Source organism: Dryobates pubescens, chromosome 15, assembly GCF_014839835.1.
Source record: "Dryobates pubescens isolate bDryPub1 chromosome 15, bDryPub1.pri, whole genome shotgun sequence".
NCBI lineage: Eukaryota > Metazoa > Chordata > Aves > Piciformes > Picidae > Dryobates > Dryobates pubescens.
The window spans coordinates 14,108,928-14,127,045 of NC_071626.1; the positions used below are offsets into that span (position 1 = coordinate 14,108,928).

General features: G+C 39.9%; 1 protein-coding gene across 1 annotated transcript in view; it reads left to right on the forward strand.

Moving 5' to 3' along the window:
- Window positions 1–18,118, forward strand: part of KIAA1549 (KIAA1549 ortholog) — a 125,887-nt gene that overhangs the window by 105,026 nt on the left and 2,743 nt on the right. The window contains exons 15-21 of the mRNA XM_054168090.1: window positions 2,015–2,220; window positions 3,901–4,124; window positions 5,490–5,634; window positions 7,252–7,485; window positions 8,428–8,480; window positions 11,692–11,837; window positions 13,510–13,664. Coding sequence (XP_054024065.1) covers window positions 2,015–2,220; window positions 3,901–4,124; window positions 5,490–5,634; window positions 7,252–7,485; window positions 8,428–8,480; window positions 11,692–11,837; window positions 13,510–13,664 — 1,163 coding nt within the window. The remainder of the gene's footprint in view (window positions 1–2,014; window positions 2,221–3,900; window positions 4,125–5,489; window positions 5,635–7,251; window positions 7,486–8,427; window positions 8,481–11,691; window positions 11,838–13,509; window positions 13,665–18,118) is intronic.

The window sequence follows — 18,118 nt, forward strand, 5'->3', positions numbered from 1 at the left end:
CAGATGCAGCTTATATTGTGGTGTTTGGGTTTTTTTGTGTGTGTATATTTTCTGCCAAAGAGAGTACACGATGTTACAGTAGAACCTTACCAAAATTTGGCAGTGGGACTTTTGGATTGTTTTACAAGAAGAACAGTTTCAGCTAAGAGGCTGCTGCCAAGCTCTTGTTTATGTGTGCAAAAGGAAAGGCTATGGGTGAAAATATATAGATTTGGAGTGAATGATCAGCACAATTGAATATATTGAACCTTGCTAACCAAGTGTGTGAAAAAAGCCTTAGAATGATATGTTGGAGGTCAGTGGCCTTTGAGAACTGCTGTTAGACAGGAAAGGTTGGAAAAAGGAAAAAGGAACTAACATATGTGAAGAGTGGAAAAGGTGGATGCAGAAGATCAGATTTCCATTGAGCCGCAGGATTGCTCTGGAAGATTCCCACTAACCAGTTAGTAATCTTGTGCCCCTGTCTGAGAGGTGATGTTTGCACACTTCTGAGAAATGCATGAAGGTGGGACCGTGAAGATGATGTGTCAAAGATGCTATAAATAGCTACAGAATAGGAAAGGTTATATTTCATTTAGGCTCTGTGTTGTGCAAAACATTTGGAACACAGATCTTGAGTGCAATCCTTTAATTTCTTTTTAAGGGCACTTGCAAAGGCAAGTAATATTTAGAAATGTTGCATATAATTTATAAATATATACATTTGATAGTGCATTGATAAACTTTGAGAAATATGAAGACTAAGAATTTTGCTTAGCTTGTGGCTGGATGCTTTCCAGCCCAAAAGTGTAGTGTGCTGTGAATATAATACGGTGTACTGTTCCATTTCTCCACTGCACCCTTTTTGTGCTAGAAGAGGGAAGCCAAGGAACAAATCACCTACTGTAATCTTCCTCAGAACATGGCATTCACTCCTCTTCTGGGCACTATATTTCCTTACCAGCACATGGATCAAATGGATCCACACATGGATTACCACAAATGGATCAAAGCAGTGGCTGTTTTCTTTTGGGTTTTTGACTGCTGGGAGTAGGATCAGGTTGATCAACAACTGACCCTGTAATAGAATCAATTTAGATATTCCTTCTGACTGAATCTGAGAACCACAGGCCATTAATAGAAGTCTGTGCAAGGATGTGGCACTATGTCCCTTTACTCTTTTGTGTTCCTCCATAAGAAAAGTCACAAATCTTAATCCCTTATTGCTTCTATTTCATGGTAAAAAGCAGTTTGAGAATTTGTGACATTACCATGCGGACAAGACAATGATTATTTTGCAAGTCTTCAGTAGTTTATGGAAGCCTAATCCACATAATGTTTCCTGTTGTAGGCCTAGCTCCACCACTGGGCTGATACTGCAGATTTCATTTTTTTGAGGGATGTGACTGATTTCTGTGTAAGTGATTAGCTGGCTGTACAACAAATTACAACATGCCAGTGTTTGTGCAGCTTGCTTATTATTATGTGAAGTGTTTATCCTGTCAGAGAGATGAAAACAATACTTTGAAAGTATTAATCAGTAAAACATCTGTAAAATTCTCTGAGTTTTGTGGATTTCTAAGGATTTTATTTCTTTAATTCATATATCACTCCTATCAACTAGGAACTGCATTTTGCAGTGAGACATGTTTTATTACTCTTTGAACCTCCTTTTGAGGAATTTGCATCTCCTTAAGTACTGATGAGAGGAACCATTAGCAGTATGTACTTGAAAACTTCTTGTGGGTAAAGTAAATGGAGATTTTGATGGTTTGCAAATGCCAAGAGCTTGATTTGCAGAAATGAAGGACAGCTCACCTTCTGGATATATAATGGAAAAAATGTTTATAATTTCCAAACTACTGTGTAAACTTCTTGTATGCTAAATGTGAATCAGCTGGAAGGCCTATAGGGCAAATTAAACACAGATGGAAAATATGACATAGTCCTGTAGCACAGCATATGGGGAGGTTAACATTTGACTGAGATGACCCTAGCAGCATTACTTTGCTCTGTATTTTTCCTGGTGATTTAGGACCTCCTCAAACTGGCAGTGGAAATGAGCAGCACTCTTCAGCATCAATCTTTGAACATGTGGATAGGATGTCGCGTTCCTCAGATGCCAGCAGACGGGTCCCAAGCAAGATCCAACTGATTGCTATGCAGCCGATGGCAGCACCTCCGCTTCAGAACTCAGTGCTTTCTGATCGAGTAGCAGAGACCAACAAAATTAATAAAGAGGTATTTTTAAAGTGCTTTGAATGTTTATGGAGGACTATGCCCAGCCAAGAGGGAAGGGAAAAGTATCCAGTTTCTTAGGAGCTCCTCTTTAGTTCCTCAGGAGTAGAATTTTGACAAATTACAGACTAATCCTCTTTCTGTCCAGCCAGATCATCTGACCTGGTTTTGAGAGATAGCTAACCCAAAATTTAAACACTGAGAGAGGAATGAATTTGGTGATCAGGATGTCTTGTATTACCATCTTTTTGCTATTCAGCGGGACTTTACTTAAGAGAATTGTGCTAATTTATGTGTGAGAACTGGAATGTCTGGCCCACCTTGATTTGCATTCTACACCATTCTTTTGACTTTTCAGCAGCTCAGGGTATGGATTTTCCAAACAAGTTATCTCAGGATGTTCTAGGGTCTGAATTCACAGCATGTTCATCTCTTCCAGCTTCTGACCTGTTTATCTGACAGTGAAAGTACAGGAATTTCCTGCTTTTTCTGAGGCTCGGGTTACTGTAAGCAGAACATGAGCATACCTGGGGCATTATGAGAGAAGGTGATGCACTTCATACACTGCCTGACAGTACTGGCTTTGTACTGGATGTAAGATGGCATCTTCTCATAATTCAGAGTGGAAGATTACCGAAACCTTTAACTTAATTGTGTTAACATACTTTGTTTCTGAGCACCTTACAGGAGAGGAAAATACATATATCTAGTATACATAGACAAGAGGGGCCATGAAACGAAAATCTGATTATATGGGAAGACTACATATAATTCTAACTATAAAAGTAAAGAGTAAGTCTGGTTAATGTCCCAGCATAAAAATGCTTTTTTAGATTATTTTTGTGAGAGAATACACAAAAATTGATTTTTGTTTGGTTTTAATTCACTGCTGCAGATAGGCAGTCCAGCTCAGGCAGAGGAGTTGTTGCCAAAGTGTTTTCCATTGATAAGAATGATTTCTCTGAGTGTCAGGCCAGGACTTAAAAGTGTGGTGTTATGATAGCTTTCTTCATATGATGAGATGTGCTCCACGGAATTCAAAAAAGAGTGCAACAGAGGCAGGAAAACTCAGCCTGCAACGAAGACATAGAGCTGACGATGCCATGTTCATCTAGGGGCCTGGCCTCTTGGATGGCTGCTGCATTTCTGCATAGCTTATGGTGTCCTCTCATACTCAGCAGATGCACCAAGTTAGAAGCTGAATTAGCTCTCTAAGTTCTTGCTTATTATGTGATGAAAGTCATTAAAGGGGATGGGTGACAGGTCATCTCTACTGATGAAATGTACCTCTGTTTTGCAAGCAAAGGTACATACAGCCTGTACTGATTAGTCCTACTTTTTCAGGGCAATGTAACTTGTGTCAGACAGCAAGAGTTTTTTTGTGTTCCTTCTGCCTTTTATTAACAACCTACCACCTCTAATTGCAACGGCTGTGCTGGCAATTGTATTGTGTATCATAGTACATCTACCTGGGCAGACAACACAGATGCTGCAAAATATCCAAGAAAGAAAATGTGTTTTTACAAATTGTGTCACTTATTTGAATCCTTCAGGTAGTTGGGGGAGGGAGGGACACAGAGATGAGTAGGAGAGGTTTACAGTAAAGCAGCAAAAGGTGCTGTTTACAAAAATGATAAATTAAAAATACAACTGATTTTTTTTTTCTCCCCCTCCTTCCTTAAGATACAGACAGCCTTGAGGCATAAATCTGAAATCGAGCATCACCGCAATAAGATTCGTCTGCGTGCCAAGCGCAAGGGGCACTATGAATTTCCAGTGGTGGATGATGTGGTGGTGGTGGACTCCAAAGAGCAGCACAGAATATATCGCAAGGCACAGATGCAGATTGACAAGATCTTGGACCCTGGAGGCAGTGTGCCTACTGTGTTCATAGAGCCCAGGAAGAGGTAGGGATTTTGAAGAGGGAAAAGAACACTTTTTTCTTAAAGTCAGTATCTAAAGACATCAAATCTGTACTTCAGAACTTCCATAGCTTAAAACCTTTTTGATCAGTGTTTGAAGTTGCCTAGGTGAAAAAGTTTGAGTTGCTCTAAACATTTCTTTCAGTATATGCCAGTATGTTTTTATAAGAGGTGAATTCTCAGTAAATCCAAATGTATGAAAATTATTTTAGAGCAATTTAGTATTTGCTTGCATTTGTTTGAATAAATCTTGTTGTGGTATAGAGTGATCAAAATTGCAGCATAAGCACTAAAACAGATACACAGATAACATTAACTGCAACAAATAATATTTTTTAAAGGGAGGAAAAGCTGCCAAATAAGGAAACCCTTGAACAACTTAAAGCATGAAAATTCTGCATTTTCAAGGCAAATTCACAAATCACAAAATAATCATTTACATTTTCCCTCTGGGTAATGAGTCACACTTCTCAGCCTCATGGATCTGCTTTCCAGGGCTTGTATTTTCAGAGAAAGTCTTCTCTGGGCTCTGTTTAGGACTTATGAATACTGGCACTTTGTTTCATAGAATCATAGAGACCTTTTCTAATCAGGTCTCTTGCTGCTCAGGCAACTTCCTTATATGCCCCCTATTCTAGCTGTCCTTTCTTCCACTCCTTGTAGAGCTTCTTTTCACGTGACAGTGTGTCCAGGAGCTCCTTCCTCATCTAGGCAGGTCTCCCAGCATTTTTTCCTGCCTTCCTCTTTACGGGTATACAGAGAAGGACACACAGAAGGTGATCCTTGAACACTGACCAGCCGTCCTAGGCCCTTCTCCCCTCTTGGGCTTTGTCCCATGATACTTTGGCCAGCAGATCCCTGAAGTAATCAAAGTCCGTTTGCACCAGCTATATGGGTTCCTCAGCTGCCTTGCCTGGTAGGGTTAAATACAATATGCCAAGTACAAACCCTTATTTGCAGTGTGGTTTGTTCTGCTACTGCAGGTGTGTCAGAAGTTGGTCTAGGAGGTCTGGAGAGACACTGGTGGTGGGGCACAAACAACTGTGAAAGATTAATGTAAAAGGAAGGTAACACTGGAGAGAGCTTGAGGGAGGAATGGGACAGTTTGGAGATCTGCTAATGAGAGTGTTATTAGGAGAAGCTTAAGGAGAGAGATTTGAGGCTAACAAATGGGACTGACATGAAACAATGGGAAAGGGAAGAGAAACAGGGCTGAGGGAAGGATGACTTGGAATGAGCAGAGTGGTTCAACTTTGAATGGGATGAGGAGAAAATTTTTAAAAAGAAATTATTGCTTTCTGACTTGTGGGGTTTGTTTTCCTGTCTGCTTTTTGTTTCCTTCCTGTTAAGCTCTCGTGCAAAACGTTCTCCCAAGCAGCGCCGGCGACATCAGATAAATGGTAGCCCAATTGATGCAGAAAAGGACAGGTTAATCACAACTGACAGTGATGGCACATACAAAAGGCCTCCAGGAGTCAATAATTCTGCATATATTGTATGTATGTCTCTTGAATGACAGGAGTGCTCTGATAACTGTAATGGCAATTGTGACATTGTCAGGTGTTTCACCTTCTGACTGTGGTCTGTCTGGCTAGTTTCAGTCATATGTAGTTAGTATGTAAATGAAACAAGGACTTCATTGGCAGTCTGTCAGTATTAAGCAGTACAATTCTGCCAAATGTTCCTTGATATTAAGACCAAGAACCTTATTTTCATTAGTGTCACTGTATTATGCACATGAAAGTGTGCTTGGTGTGTTCTGCAATATCTTGAACACAGTTTCAGTCTGGTCCAATTTGCTGGCTGTTATACGTTACAGGAAATTTCATCCTTTGCTCTCACCGAATGGAAGACTCAGTTTCTTTTATGAGTAATGTTCTCATCTTTAAAATGTGGGAATTAATTATTAATGAAAGAGAAACACATCTTTGTACTACAGGAACTTGAAACAATTCTAGCGCAATGTCTTGAAAATTAATTTTGTTTCCTGTCTAAAGAGGCAAAGACGTTGGAGAATGCTGCTGTTCAAACAAATCCATGTCACAAACTCTATTTAGGCACCTTTAACCACATCTAAGCAGACTTTGCTGAGCCTAATGCTAATATAGGAAACCCCTGGACAGTTTTCATCTTTAAAGATGGCTTCATAATTTAAAGAATTTCACCACAGTCAGGTGACTGCAGTGTTCGTTTCTGCAGCTTCCTTCTGCCTTCAAACAAAAGTGTGATGATTTTAATGTCATACTGCAGCAGAATGAATTATCATCTGAAGCTGTTTAATTAAGACATGTCATACAGCAAGCTTAGCCCCTTTGGCACCTGTAGCAAGACAGTACTCAGAATGCTAAGTTCCTGATAAAGTAAAGGCTTCTGCATCTTGACGACTGATTTTGCAGTCTGCATGCAGTGGTAAGAATGAGCTTTGATAATAAGTCTACTGCTGCAAAGCTCATTTAATTTCCTGTTACTGATGAACAATAAGCCCATGTGGTAAGATTCCCAGGTAGTAATTGTGATGCATGCCTTGGGTATTGCCGCTATGAAGCACTTTTATGAATCCCATTCAGGTGATGCACCCAAGTTCAAGTTCCATGCAGGTAGCCACTTAGTTGCTTAACAGCAGCCTTTGTGTGTTTTTCTAGGAGGTAATAATTATTTAATATTACTGCTGATGTGGTCAGTTATAAGCTGAAGACTGAATTAATTTGTTGGAACTACAAAAAACTACAGAAAACTCAAAGATGTAGAGAGAGCTGGTTGTCTTTTCTGGATGGAGTTAACGCTCATTGCATGGCTTCATTATGTGCTGGCAAACCACAAGATTTCTGTTATAGACAGGGCAGCTCCACTGCTTATCTTAGATGGGAGTCTTTCAGATCACACTGAAGGAAATATTTGAACAGCTGGTGTTATGTATGTGCATGGATATGTGCATGCAGATGTGGGGAGAGCAAGGAGCAGGTTTTGTCCAGCACTAGCATCAGTGCCATTTATCACATTGTGGCTCTGGCAAACTAGAAACGTTGCTCAGACTTAAGGTCCACAGAGACTTGGAAGGTTTTGTTCAGTTGTTCTCTGGGGCTGCCTTTCACATTCTTTCGATTTCCTCCAGTCGGATCCAGACTTGCCTCCTGAGCATCAGACATCCTCTTCAGCTGATATGGGGAAGTTCCCTGGCTTGCCTTCCCACCCAGTCTCCCAGTACGTCCCACCACAGCCGTCCATTGAAGAGGCTCGGCAAACCATGCACTCGCTTCTGGATGACGCTTTTGCACTGGTGGCTCCCAGCAGCCAAGCAGCCAATTCCACAGCCGTCACACCGCCCGGGGTCTCTGCAGGACAGCCGGTAAACACTCTTGCTCCAGCAGGGAGGGAAAAACCATATGCACCCAGAGGGGACTACCTTATGGTCCAATTCAGACAGGAAACAACCCACTTAATGTGAGCAATGCAATTTAAAAGGCCTTTCTGGACAGGTAGTTAGCACCACTTGAGCTGTGGTCAGTTATTCTGCCCTTGCTATCGGGCCCTAACACAAATGTGGTTTCTGGAAACAGGAAAAGTCAGAAATGACTGTCACAGGATGGATAAACTTGCTTTTTAAGCCATTTGGATCCTTTTCCCATGCCAACCACAAGAGAGGACTGGTGTTCTCCTCCAGGATAGCTTTTCTGTTTCTCTCACTTAAGATCTTTCACAGATATTCTTGTCTAATCTATGCATCAAGGAAAAATGGCATAGGTTGTATTTTTCAGTAGTGTGTCTAGATGCTTTCACGAGGTGAGGGGTAGAGAAGTAGTACTTCTGTGTATGATTTGTTGTGTTTTATGGTGCACTGAGGATAATCTTCTAGGTCATCTTAACTTCCACAACAATTCAGTACAAGTTTCATAGTGCTATTGGACTGTTTAGCCTGAGCCCTGTTGTATTTCTGCTGCAGTCTGGTGCTGGCTGAGGTACAAAAAGATTTCCTAATGCAAAATTTGGTTTGCTGAAAGTTATAAGCTAAGCAGACATTGGAGACAGCCCCTATTTTCTGCAAATGAAAGTATTTTTGAAGGGTTTTCAAGTTAAGACTGATCAGACAGACTAGGCTTCTAACCCACTGTAGCAGTGATTTCAGGTGCTGCACTTCTGGGTGTGTAAAACTAAGCTCTTATGACTGCACTCAAGTCCCACACACAGGCCTAGTGATCTCTCTGCCATTCATCATTTAAAAGGCTGACAGTAGACTTCCCAGAGTATGCATTTTGATTTTAATTTTTTGGTTGTTTTGTTCTCTTGACAGAGATATGTGGAATTTGGAATGACTCCACCAGCAGTACCAGGTCTCCTGCCAAGGTAGCTTTTCACTGATAGAATTATCATTTATTATTCTCCTCGCAATTCCTCCAGAGTTCTTACTAGCACTGGTATATTATTATGCAAAGTACTGTGTAAGTGAGAAGTAACAGGAATCCAGATCCATCCTGTGTAATTTACTTATGTGGTATGAATGATATATGCAGGCTATATGGAATCCAAGCCTTGAAGAGAAATGTGTTTTGAGCCCCTTGGCTGTAGAGACATTCTTCCAAATACTGAGTAAAACCACTGAGTTTCAGCTGTTGGAGAGTCTGAAACAGTTACTCAGATGCATGTAATTCTCCTAATACTCTTGCTTTAATCTTGTTTCTATAGCCTTAGGGCAACACTTACTCACTGAAGCTTTTGGATGACTAACAGATTCATTCTATTTTTAACCAAGTGGAGAACAAATTACAGAGCATGGTGACCCTCACAGAGAAAACTTGCCTTGCAGGCCTATTATTATAAAACCAGGAGGGAAGAACAAATTTTCCATCTTCTCCTGGCCTTGCTGTGGGAGAATCATAGAAACAGTTGCCCAGGTGACTGTTAATTCCACATAATTTGGTGTCTATGTTTTAACTACACATGAAGTTGGACTCAAGACATGGTACTCACTGTGGTCAGACTTCTCTCACCCTCTCCATGCTGCTGCAGCCAAGGTGGTTAAAAAGGTGTCCTTGTGCTTTCCTCTCATTACCTTCTTTCAGCTCATCATGTGAGATGAAATCTTCACTGGTGTACATGTCATTCACTGGATTTCACCTGAAATCTTCACTGCCTTGGGTATTTGATAGTATGTGAACTTTCCTTTATCAGTTGTTGTACAACTGGATTTTGAAAGAACCAACTAGAAAAGGAGGAGTCTCTAAATCTCTGGCTGAAGATGACAGTTTCAGCGTGAGTGGAGCACACCTGAAGTGGCACACAGTGTGAAATGCAGTGTATTTTTCATAGTTTGGGTCACCTTGAAGATTGAGCTTTGAGACTGCCAACACAAAGCATAACCAATTGGTTGTTGTTGAGGATTTTCTTTGGGGTTTTTTAATGCATTCATGGAAAATGTGATAAATTAATTGTGATGTATAGTAACTCTTGATAATGCACCTAAGCAAGACAGTGTCTTTGCAACACATTTTTTTATTCAGGAGTTTATCCACCTTTGGCATAGGCATTCTAAATTTGTGTAAGTTACAAATTAATGGTATACTTTTTAATACTTTAAATGATGGCTCTGCTATTGCCAGCAGATTGTTAACAATCTGCAAGGTCATTGACCTTAGCAGAAAAAATTCCTTTAAATTTTCTTTGAATTACAAGGGTTTCCTAAAAGCTCAGTCAATAGAAAACAAAGAGTTGTCACAGTTGTGGAGTAAGAGTTATACTCAAATTCAGAAGATAATGATAAATAAATTGGTAGAAACAGTGCAGCAGTTAGAGGAAGGAAAAAGAACCTGAGGTCAGTATGATTAGATGGCATGTATCAATGTCATGGTCCATTTGGTTAAATAACCAATGCACGTTGAGTGACCATGCTGTTCCCTTCTCTGTACAGATGCAGTCAGCTTCTCTAATGGGGTGGAACCAACCTGGGTAAAAGAAATTAAATGTAAAATGCCTGGGTTACATAACAGCTAGGCAAACAAAATGCACAATAAACAGCTTTTACCAGGAAATTAATGTTTCATCATGCATCAGACACAGAGACACTTAGGCATAGTGGATTAGTGGTGTAAAATTGATTTTTTGGAGCAGTATCTCCCTGCTTAATTAAATAACTGGGCATTAATAATGTTTTTGAATATGCAAAGATAAATTGAAGGCTGAATCTTAGTCTGGAAATAGGAAGAAGCACTAGAAAGCCTGTACAATATAGATTCAGAGCTATATCCTGGGTTTGTACTTCTATTGATCTCTGTCTTTAAAGAGTAGCTATATTTATCTGCTATAAAGAAAATTGAGTGGAGAGAGTGATGGGGTTATTAAACGTGCCCCCTTCAAGTACAAACCTGTCAGCAATAAAGGATATATGTCATGACCTCTGGAAAAAATGACACAAATAATATATTTGCTGTAATGTTGAGAAAATATTTCATTAAGACAGCATCAAAAAAATTGTAGTAAATTCTCAGCTACAAGTTTCCAGCTCAGCACTGCAGGCTTAAAGGGCCAGATAATCATATCCTTTACTGGTTGCAGTGATTAACACAACAGAAGTTACATTGTTAAACATTACCTACCCATTCAAGCATTTATTTTAACTAGCTTGAAAGTCTGGTTGGGATCACACAGTCCTCTGGATCTGTTACGTGGACTGCTGGCATTGTATGCCAAAGAGCTGGGGAAATTTTGGCACTTGCACGATGGGATTGTGGTGGCTTGAACCCCTAATTCCTCCAGTCCTTTTAATACTGTATGTCAGGTAGCTACTTCAGTTTACAGTTACTTGTTTCTGCTTTATTAGGCTCTTACTTGGCTTTATTAGGCTATTTATTATGTCAGCTCTGCTATCTGACTGTCATACAAAGTCGGTTAGTTTCACAAATAAAGCACAAATTAAGAATAGTTTGAAACAGTTGCAGCCACAGAAATTTCCTGTAAAACAAGAGGGTGTAAATACAGAGCAACAACTACCAGTGCCAGCCTGAATTACAGGAAACATTCTTTTTTATTATACATTGCATCTCTTCATACATGCTAATGGCAGTTTTGAGGAGCTTGATGAATCTTACAGAGCAAAGTTTTGAAAGTTTACTGGAAAATTATCAAACCACTTGATGAAATAGCAGTTGTTCAGGAAATACACGTGAAAGGCAGTTTGTGTGGTTTGATTTAGACCATGTAAGCCAGATTTGTTGCTGAGGTTAAGCCAGTACATCACGACTTTCTTTTTTTGTCCTGTGGAAAACAGTTTTAACCCCAAGGGGAAAACAAGATCTGTGGAATTTCTCTCTGCATTGAGGAGATTGCAACACGTGAAAACCACTTGTGTGTAAATTTTATGAGAGTTTCTAATTCTATTCCTGTACAGTGCTGGTCGTGTAAAAAAAATATATCCCTCAGATGTAATGACTTTCTTCCCCATTTAAGGTTAAAATGTGCATTAAAAGGCATCATAAAGAGTGGTTGTATGAGGGACACATGCTCTGCTGTTTCTGATTAGACAATTCACTTATTTTAATCATAAGTCCTTAATTTTCCACAGGCAGAGCTTTGGGCCGGGATTTCTTCAAACTGCAGAGTTAATGCATCCAGACCAGCAGCCATCTGAGGTTCCATATTCCTCCAGAGGGATGTACTCAGAGGAAATGCCATCAGTGGTACGGCCTCGACCAGTTGGAAGCACTGCAGGTACACTTCACTGAAGCTGAATAAGCACTATAACAAGTGATCCTTTTTCTTATCTGCCTTTACACCGGGGTTACTCTCCTTCAGCTGATACACTTGAAATGTCCTTGTCTTCACTGGCAAAAAAAGTGGTCTTGGGTGGTGTCTTACATGCATACATGGGGAATCACACAGGATATTTTCAACAACAAAAACCCCCACCACATTCTCTTAATTGTTTTAGAGTGTACAGCATATGCTAATTTCCCGCTGCTGACTTTTTTTTTTGTGCTAAATGAGCTAACTGTGATGCATCCCAAATACTTTCCTGTGTCTTTATTCCTCATTTCTTTTTCTAGAAAAATACATGCATAAGAGCAGAAGCTCTTAGCCTCTAATGATACTATCTAGTGCTGCTGTCCCATATGAGGTCACCTTCCCCTGATTTGGTTGTGAGATAATGTCTGTAGCACTCATCAGTGCTGTCATGAATAAGATCACATGCCAAGGAAGCAGCAAACACTGGTACTAAGAATAAAAAAGTTAATTTACTCCCAGATAAATATTTTTGTCCTGGGGAGTTGAAAAATACTGGAAATACAATCGTATCCTCATGTTAGAGTCCTAGTTTTGATAGCTGCTATCTTCTCCCTGTCAATGCTAAATGAATGAGAATGACAGGGATGTACAAACCGCTCCAGTTTAATCATTATTATTTTACTGTCTGATTCACACTATTCTCTAAATGTTCATGCATATTCTTTTTTAAAGTTTGAAGGCAATTCAGATGATTACTTCCTGTCCTTCAGCTTAATTACATGCAGATATTGAAGTTTTCAATATCTGTGTTTTTCGAGAGGAAAATATGAAAGCAACCGAACTGTCCTTCGTGTAAATCATACTGGTTTTGTCTTTTCCTCCCCTAAGAGTTTTCTCTTATGTATCTGTGTGTTTCTTAAATGTGTTTCATTTCTGATGAATAATAAAATACAATAATAACAAAATAAATTTATTTCCCAGTGGGAGGAAATTCAGGAAAGAGGAGAGATGGCATGTTGTTACATGTCTCCTGGAATTAATGGTGGTGGCTGTCCTTGCATGTTTGAAAGCAGCAGGAGGGGAGGGAAAGGGGAAAGGAGGAGGTTAGCTTTCATTAGTCAACGACAGCATAGTTTAATATTTAACCACAAAGCAAACTTGGAAGAACCCTACTTGTATAAAGGCCTGTATTTTATTCTCCCAAGAGATGGAATAGAAAGCAGTCTGGAGACTTAGGGTCTTGCTGGTGTGATGTAAATAATGTGTACCATTGTAGCAGATGTCTTCTCTTTGCTAAGTAATTTGCATGAAAGCATTGCCAGGGCTTTCAGTAAACACTGTTTGGAAAGGGCTGGCATATTTTTCAATTAAGTTTACTCCATGTCTGAGATACATTTATCTCAACCTCTTCTTTCAGTGCAGTGGCAATGAAAAGCATCACACTCAAATGAACTACATGAAACACACGTAATCTTTCCTTCTTTATTCTACAGACAGCCTTCTTTTTGCTGATTTTTTTGTTTGTTTTGTTAATTGCACAGAAACAGAGCTCCACTTTCTTCTTGTCTCCTGCTTCCAGCAAAGTTTTATGTTTTCATTTGTCTGCCCTACAAACTTGACTGTGTGTAAAGATGAAAAAACAATATTTGCTTTTAAGGTTCTCAGATACAGCACCTCACTCAGGTGGGAATTGCTAGCAGGATCGGAGGTCAACAAGTGGAGATACCCTCAGGCAGAGCAGGGCATGGCCAGCCGGGGGGGCCAGGGTGGCCCCAGTGCCGTGGAGAGGATGAATATGCTAGGAGAGATGCAGTGAGTACTGTGTTACACATTCGCATAGTTTCTGAAGTAGTGATACGTTCGGGTATTTTTTTTCCTGCATTACTGTTTGGAACTTCCCCCCCTGGAATACTTTCAGTTGCTTCTGACATTCTTTGCTTTGCTCTTTGAACCCGCGTCAGCTCTTCTAACTTTTGCTTGCTATTCTTTCACCTTTGCTTCTCTCTAACTGCTTTCTCTCACTTTACCCTAACCTTTTTTTTTTTCTCACTTGAGGCCTTCATCCATTAATTGCAGTTCACCCAGTTCTGCTTCTGAGCTCCAGCAGAGGTGGATACTGCTTTCCATTTACTTCTTTGAAATATGCCTCTGGTTTTTGAGATCGTTGTAAGTAGAAAACATTGAATTAAATTGTTCCAGACTGCTGTCCTACTTTATATTGGTATAGTTCTTTTGTCTTCTGTATCAGTGCACAACAACGGGAGTCAGGGCAATGGAGTATGGTACATACTTGCACACAACAGTATAGTTGTTTCTAAACAAGTTATTTTCCTAGCCTCAGTCAGCAGGATGTGCTAAATTAATATGTACTCATTTATCAGTTCTGCCTAAGCAGTGATTGTGATTTCATGCTCTTGCAGTGCTCTATAGGATGTTTCTGAATCAACCCGATGTATGAGGTTGAAGGTCATATATAGCCTTCCCAGGAAAAGCACAGTTGCCTGCATCTTGAATCCTGAAGCAGACTGACCTGTAACAGCATTATCATATTACTCTTAAGAGCAAAAAATTCATACCTCCTTCTTTTGCTCCATTGCTTAACTGTCATTTTTCTGGTTTCTTGCTTGAGGGAGGTAGGAAGGATCATCTGTTGTGTACTTAGGGCAGTGTGTGTTCATACTGCTGGAGGTTGCTTTGCAGTACTGCATGATCTCAAAATGGCTTTGCAGAAAGGAAATGCATCAGGATAGTCGTTATCTCTAGATTTTAGTGAAACTGAGCTGCCACTACTTCAAATGAACTTTAAAGGAGCACCACGAAGCTTTGGAGAACTAGGCATACTAGAGCGAAACTCTACTGATACTAAGAAACTTTTGCTGATAAAGCTGAAGATGTATTTACCTAATTTATCTTATTATCTGTGCCTGGAACTGGGTTTTGAGTGCAAGAACATCTCTCCCCTGTTCCATTTTCCAAGGCATCTCTAGGTTACCATTCATTGCCCCATCTTTTTATTTGTCTTCTGAAAATTGCTTTTCTGGTCTTTCCCCCAAGTACATATTCAACCATTGCTTTCGTAATTTTTTATTACTTGAATTGCTAGCATATTACTGAAAATGTAGTTACAAACCTATTGTCTGAGATGCTATGCAGAGCTGGTTTTGATATGTTACTTGCACAACTTCCAAAGACTTTTGGCCCAATGCAGTATGATTCAGCTGCAGTTTGCACCTTCAGTCACAGTTTTAGATATGTGTGTGCTGCTCACACAACTGTTTCCCCACTACCTAGTAGTATAGGAAGGAAAAGTGGGAGGAAAAAGTCAAAACCCCATGGGTTAAGATAAGGAGAGTTTAATAGAACAGCACAAAGAGAGAAGAAACAAACAGGACTAAGGGTAATACTGATGGACTGATGGAGTAATGTGTAAAGTGAGTGATTCAAGAGGCAGTGTAACTGCCATGGCCTGGCCTGACACATTCACCTGATCCTGACCTGCCAAGCCACAGACACCTGCTCAAAGCACCTGAGCTTGCCCCAGGCAGCCTTCCCCTTATATAGCAGCACAACCTTTCACTTGAACTTTTTCCTTAAGTTCTTTACTGTGAGGGTGACAGAGCACTGAAACAGGCTGCTCAGAGAAGTTATGGAGTCTCCTTCTCTAGAGACTTTCAAAAACTTCCTGGACATGTTCCCGTGCAACCTCATCTGGGTGTGTCTGTGTTGGCAGGGCAGTTGGACTGCATGATCTCCAGAGGTTCCTTCCAAACCCTCCTGTTCTGTGTTCTATGGTATAGAACATTCCATTAGCTGTTTTGGCTGGTTATCTTGGTTGTGGTTCCTGCCAGCTTCTTGCAGGGGCGAACAAACCAAAACCTGTATCCTAGCTGAACCTGAGACATGCAGTTAAATAATTACCTTCAGTTTGAATTCCTTCACTAGGAATAAGTTCTAAATTTGCCTTCCCTTCTTTTGTCAAGGAGCTTTTAACTTAACAACAAGTAGGTTTCTTATGGCACTGTATTTCCACTGGAATATGGCCTCTTGTATCTCCTGACCTAAAGCCAGTGTGCAGATTACCATCAATTCACCTCAATTCTCCATCTAGAAGGCCTCGGTAACCAGGATAATTACAGCTTTTCCTTTGCTGGCACAAAATGCAATACTGAGCAAATGGTCATTTGAGCAGCAGAACAAATGAAGCATGGTTTCCTACAGATGTCTGTGATATCTTGCATCTCTCTACCTCCCTGCTATGACCTGGCATCAATTCCTATCCATCTACAATCCCTTACAGCTCTCCACTGTTCTCCCAGGTCTTTTCCATGTTTCCAGTGTTTCCCCCAAGCCACTCTTACCTTTTTACTGTATTTTTATACTTTGGCTGTCACGGTGTCTCTAAAGCACCTCACCGTACTTGAGGTCCCTCATGTCGTGTAGCTATCCACTGTAAGATACATGGTGGTTGACAGGTCCAGCTGAGCACAGCCTAACTAGTCTTTCTGCCACTCAGATGCAGATTCAATGACAGCACAAATTCAGCTATGTCTAATTGGCCCCTTACTTTTTCAGTTTTGCTATATATATATATATATATATTATATACCTGTATATACTTACCCATGTGTGTACATATTTATACATCCAATATGTATGCATTTATACATTAATTCAGTTGCCATTGCCTAGAGGTTCAACAGTTGTTCAATGGAGATAAACAAATTCACCATGTGTTCTCATAAATCTTCATTCCTTAGGGAAGATTCAGCAAAAGTTTGCTGTCAATTGTTTTGTACTGCTGTTAATGATACCAGAATTCTCTGTACTGAAGTACATAATTTCTAGATGCTATATAAAGCTATACCTTGTTACATCTATACTATTATATAACATAGCAAATGTGTGTTTCTATTAGTAAAAAAATTTTAAAGGAAAAGAAAAACCACCAGCAAAAATTCTTCAATTCTTTCAGCCTTTTTACTCTCCTCCTTCTGCTGTTATAGGTTAGGTTTTCATACCAACTTGTTTGTGGAAGTTTTGCAAACCACTTTAATTCTGTTGTTTTCTATAGGATCACAGAAATACACACTTCTGTTTCTCTGACATATTTTAAGATAACTTTGATAGCCTTAAAGTAAATAACTAGCCACTGCAGTCATCAGATATTATTCCTCCCTTTCCCCAAGAAGCCACTCTTATGCTGCTAGTGCAGTACAGTTTGAGACAGGAGCTGAATCACATAATGCATTTTAATGTGAAAGTGACCTGAACATAATTTAGGTTGCTGTTAAGACTCATGTCAAGGAATGTTTGCGTTTAATATTTTTTTATGTCACCTCTTTTCTATAAACCCACCAAGTACTTGTCAGGTTTGCTGACTCTAGACTGTGTGTGTGAATTAGTTTCAGGTTTCACTGCTAGATGAATAATTCTGAACAATCAAGAGACCCATTCATTCCTTTCTGATACTAAAACCACTTCCATTTTATAGAAAAAGTGATGGGTTGTTACTTGGAAAACCTTCTTTGCCTATCATTCTTCTGTTAAAGCCTCTTTTCCTCTTAATCTGTCTCCCCAAATTAACTGTATATGATGAATGCTGTACATGGGCTGTGCAAGAGAGACATAATCTTTTATTCTACTTTATCTGAAATGGCTTAGATTCTATTAATTTATATTATGAGAGGATATTAAGGAACATATTCTTGTGCATCTTGTGTTCCCTGTACACTGCTGTCACTCTAGTTTTCCCCATATCCTTTCCAGGCTCTGCTCTATAATCCCTTCGTTCCCCTCTGCCTTGCCCCCAAATCCTCTTCTGGCTGACCTTGCTGTCCTTTCTCCCCTCATCTGATTGCTCTCTCTGCTACTACTTAAGGCTTATCTACAGAGAAAGTTAGTGCTTACTAAATTGTGGCAACTGTGATCTGAACTTGTTGCATGTAGCTGCCCTTCATCCTTAGTGCAGACCCTTTGAAAGGAGATTACTCTGCTTTGCTCCCAGATGTGTCCTCAGTAAGCTGTGTTCAAGTCCTTTGTGTCTGGTGCTTTCTCCTGGCAGGCTGTCAGCCTTCAGCAATATGAGGCGAGAGCAAACTCTTGCTTTAGGGATATCAGCTGGAATTTACATTTTCAAAATGTACCTCATTTGTGTCCATACTGGGAATAAGTGCAGCCAGCTAGTGTACTGTAAATTCATGCTTTGTTTTAATGTAAGCAACATTTTTTCCAGATAGACAACTCCATAAACTCAGGCTTCTCTTTTG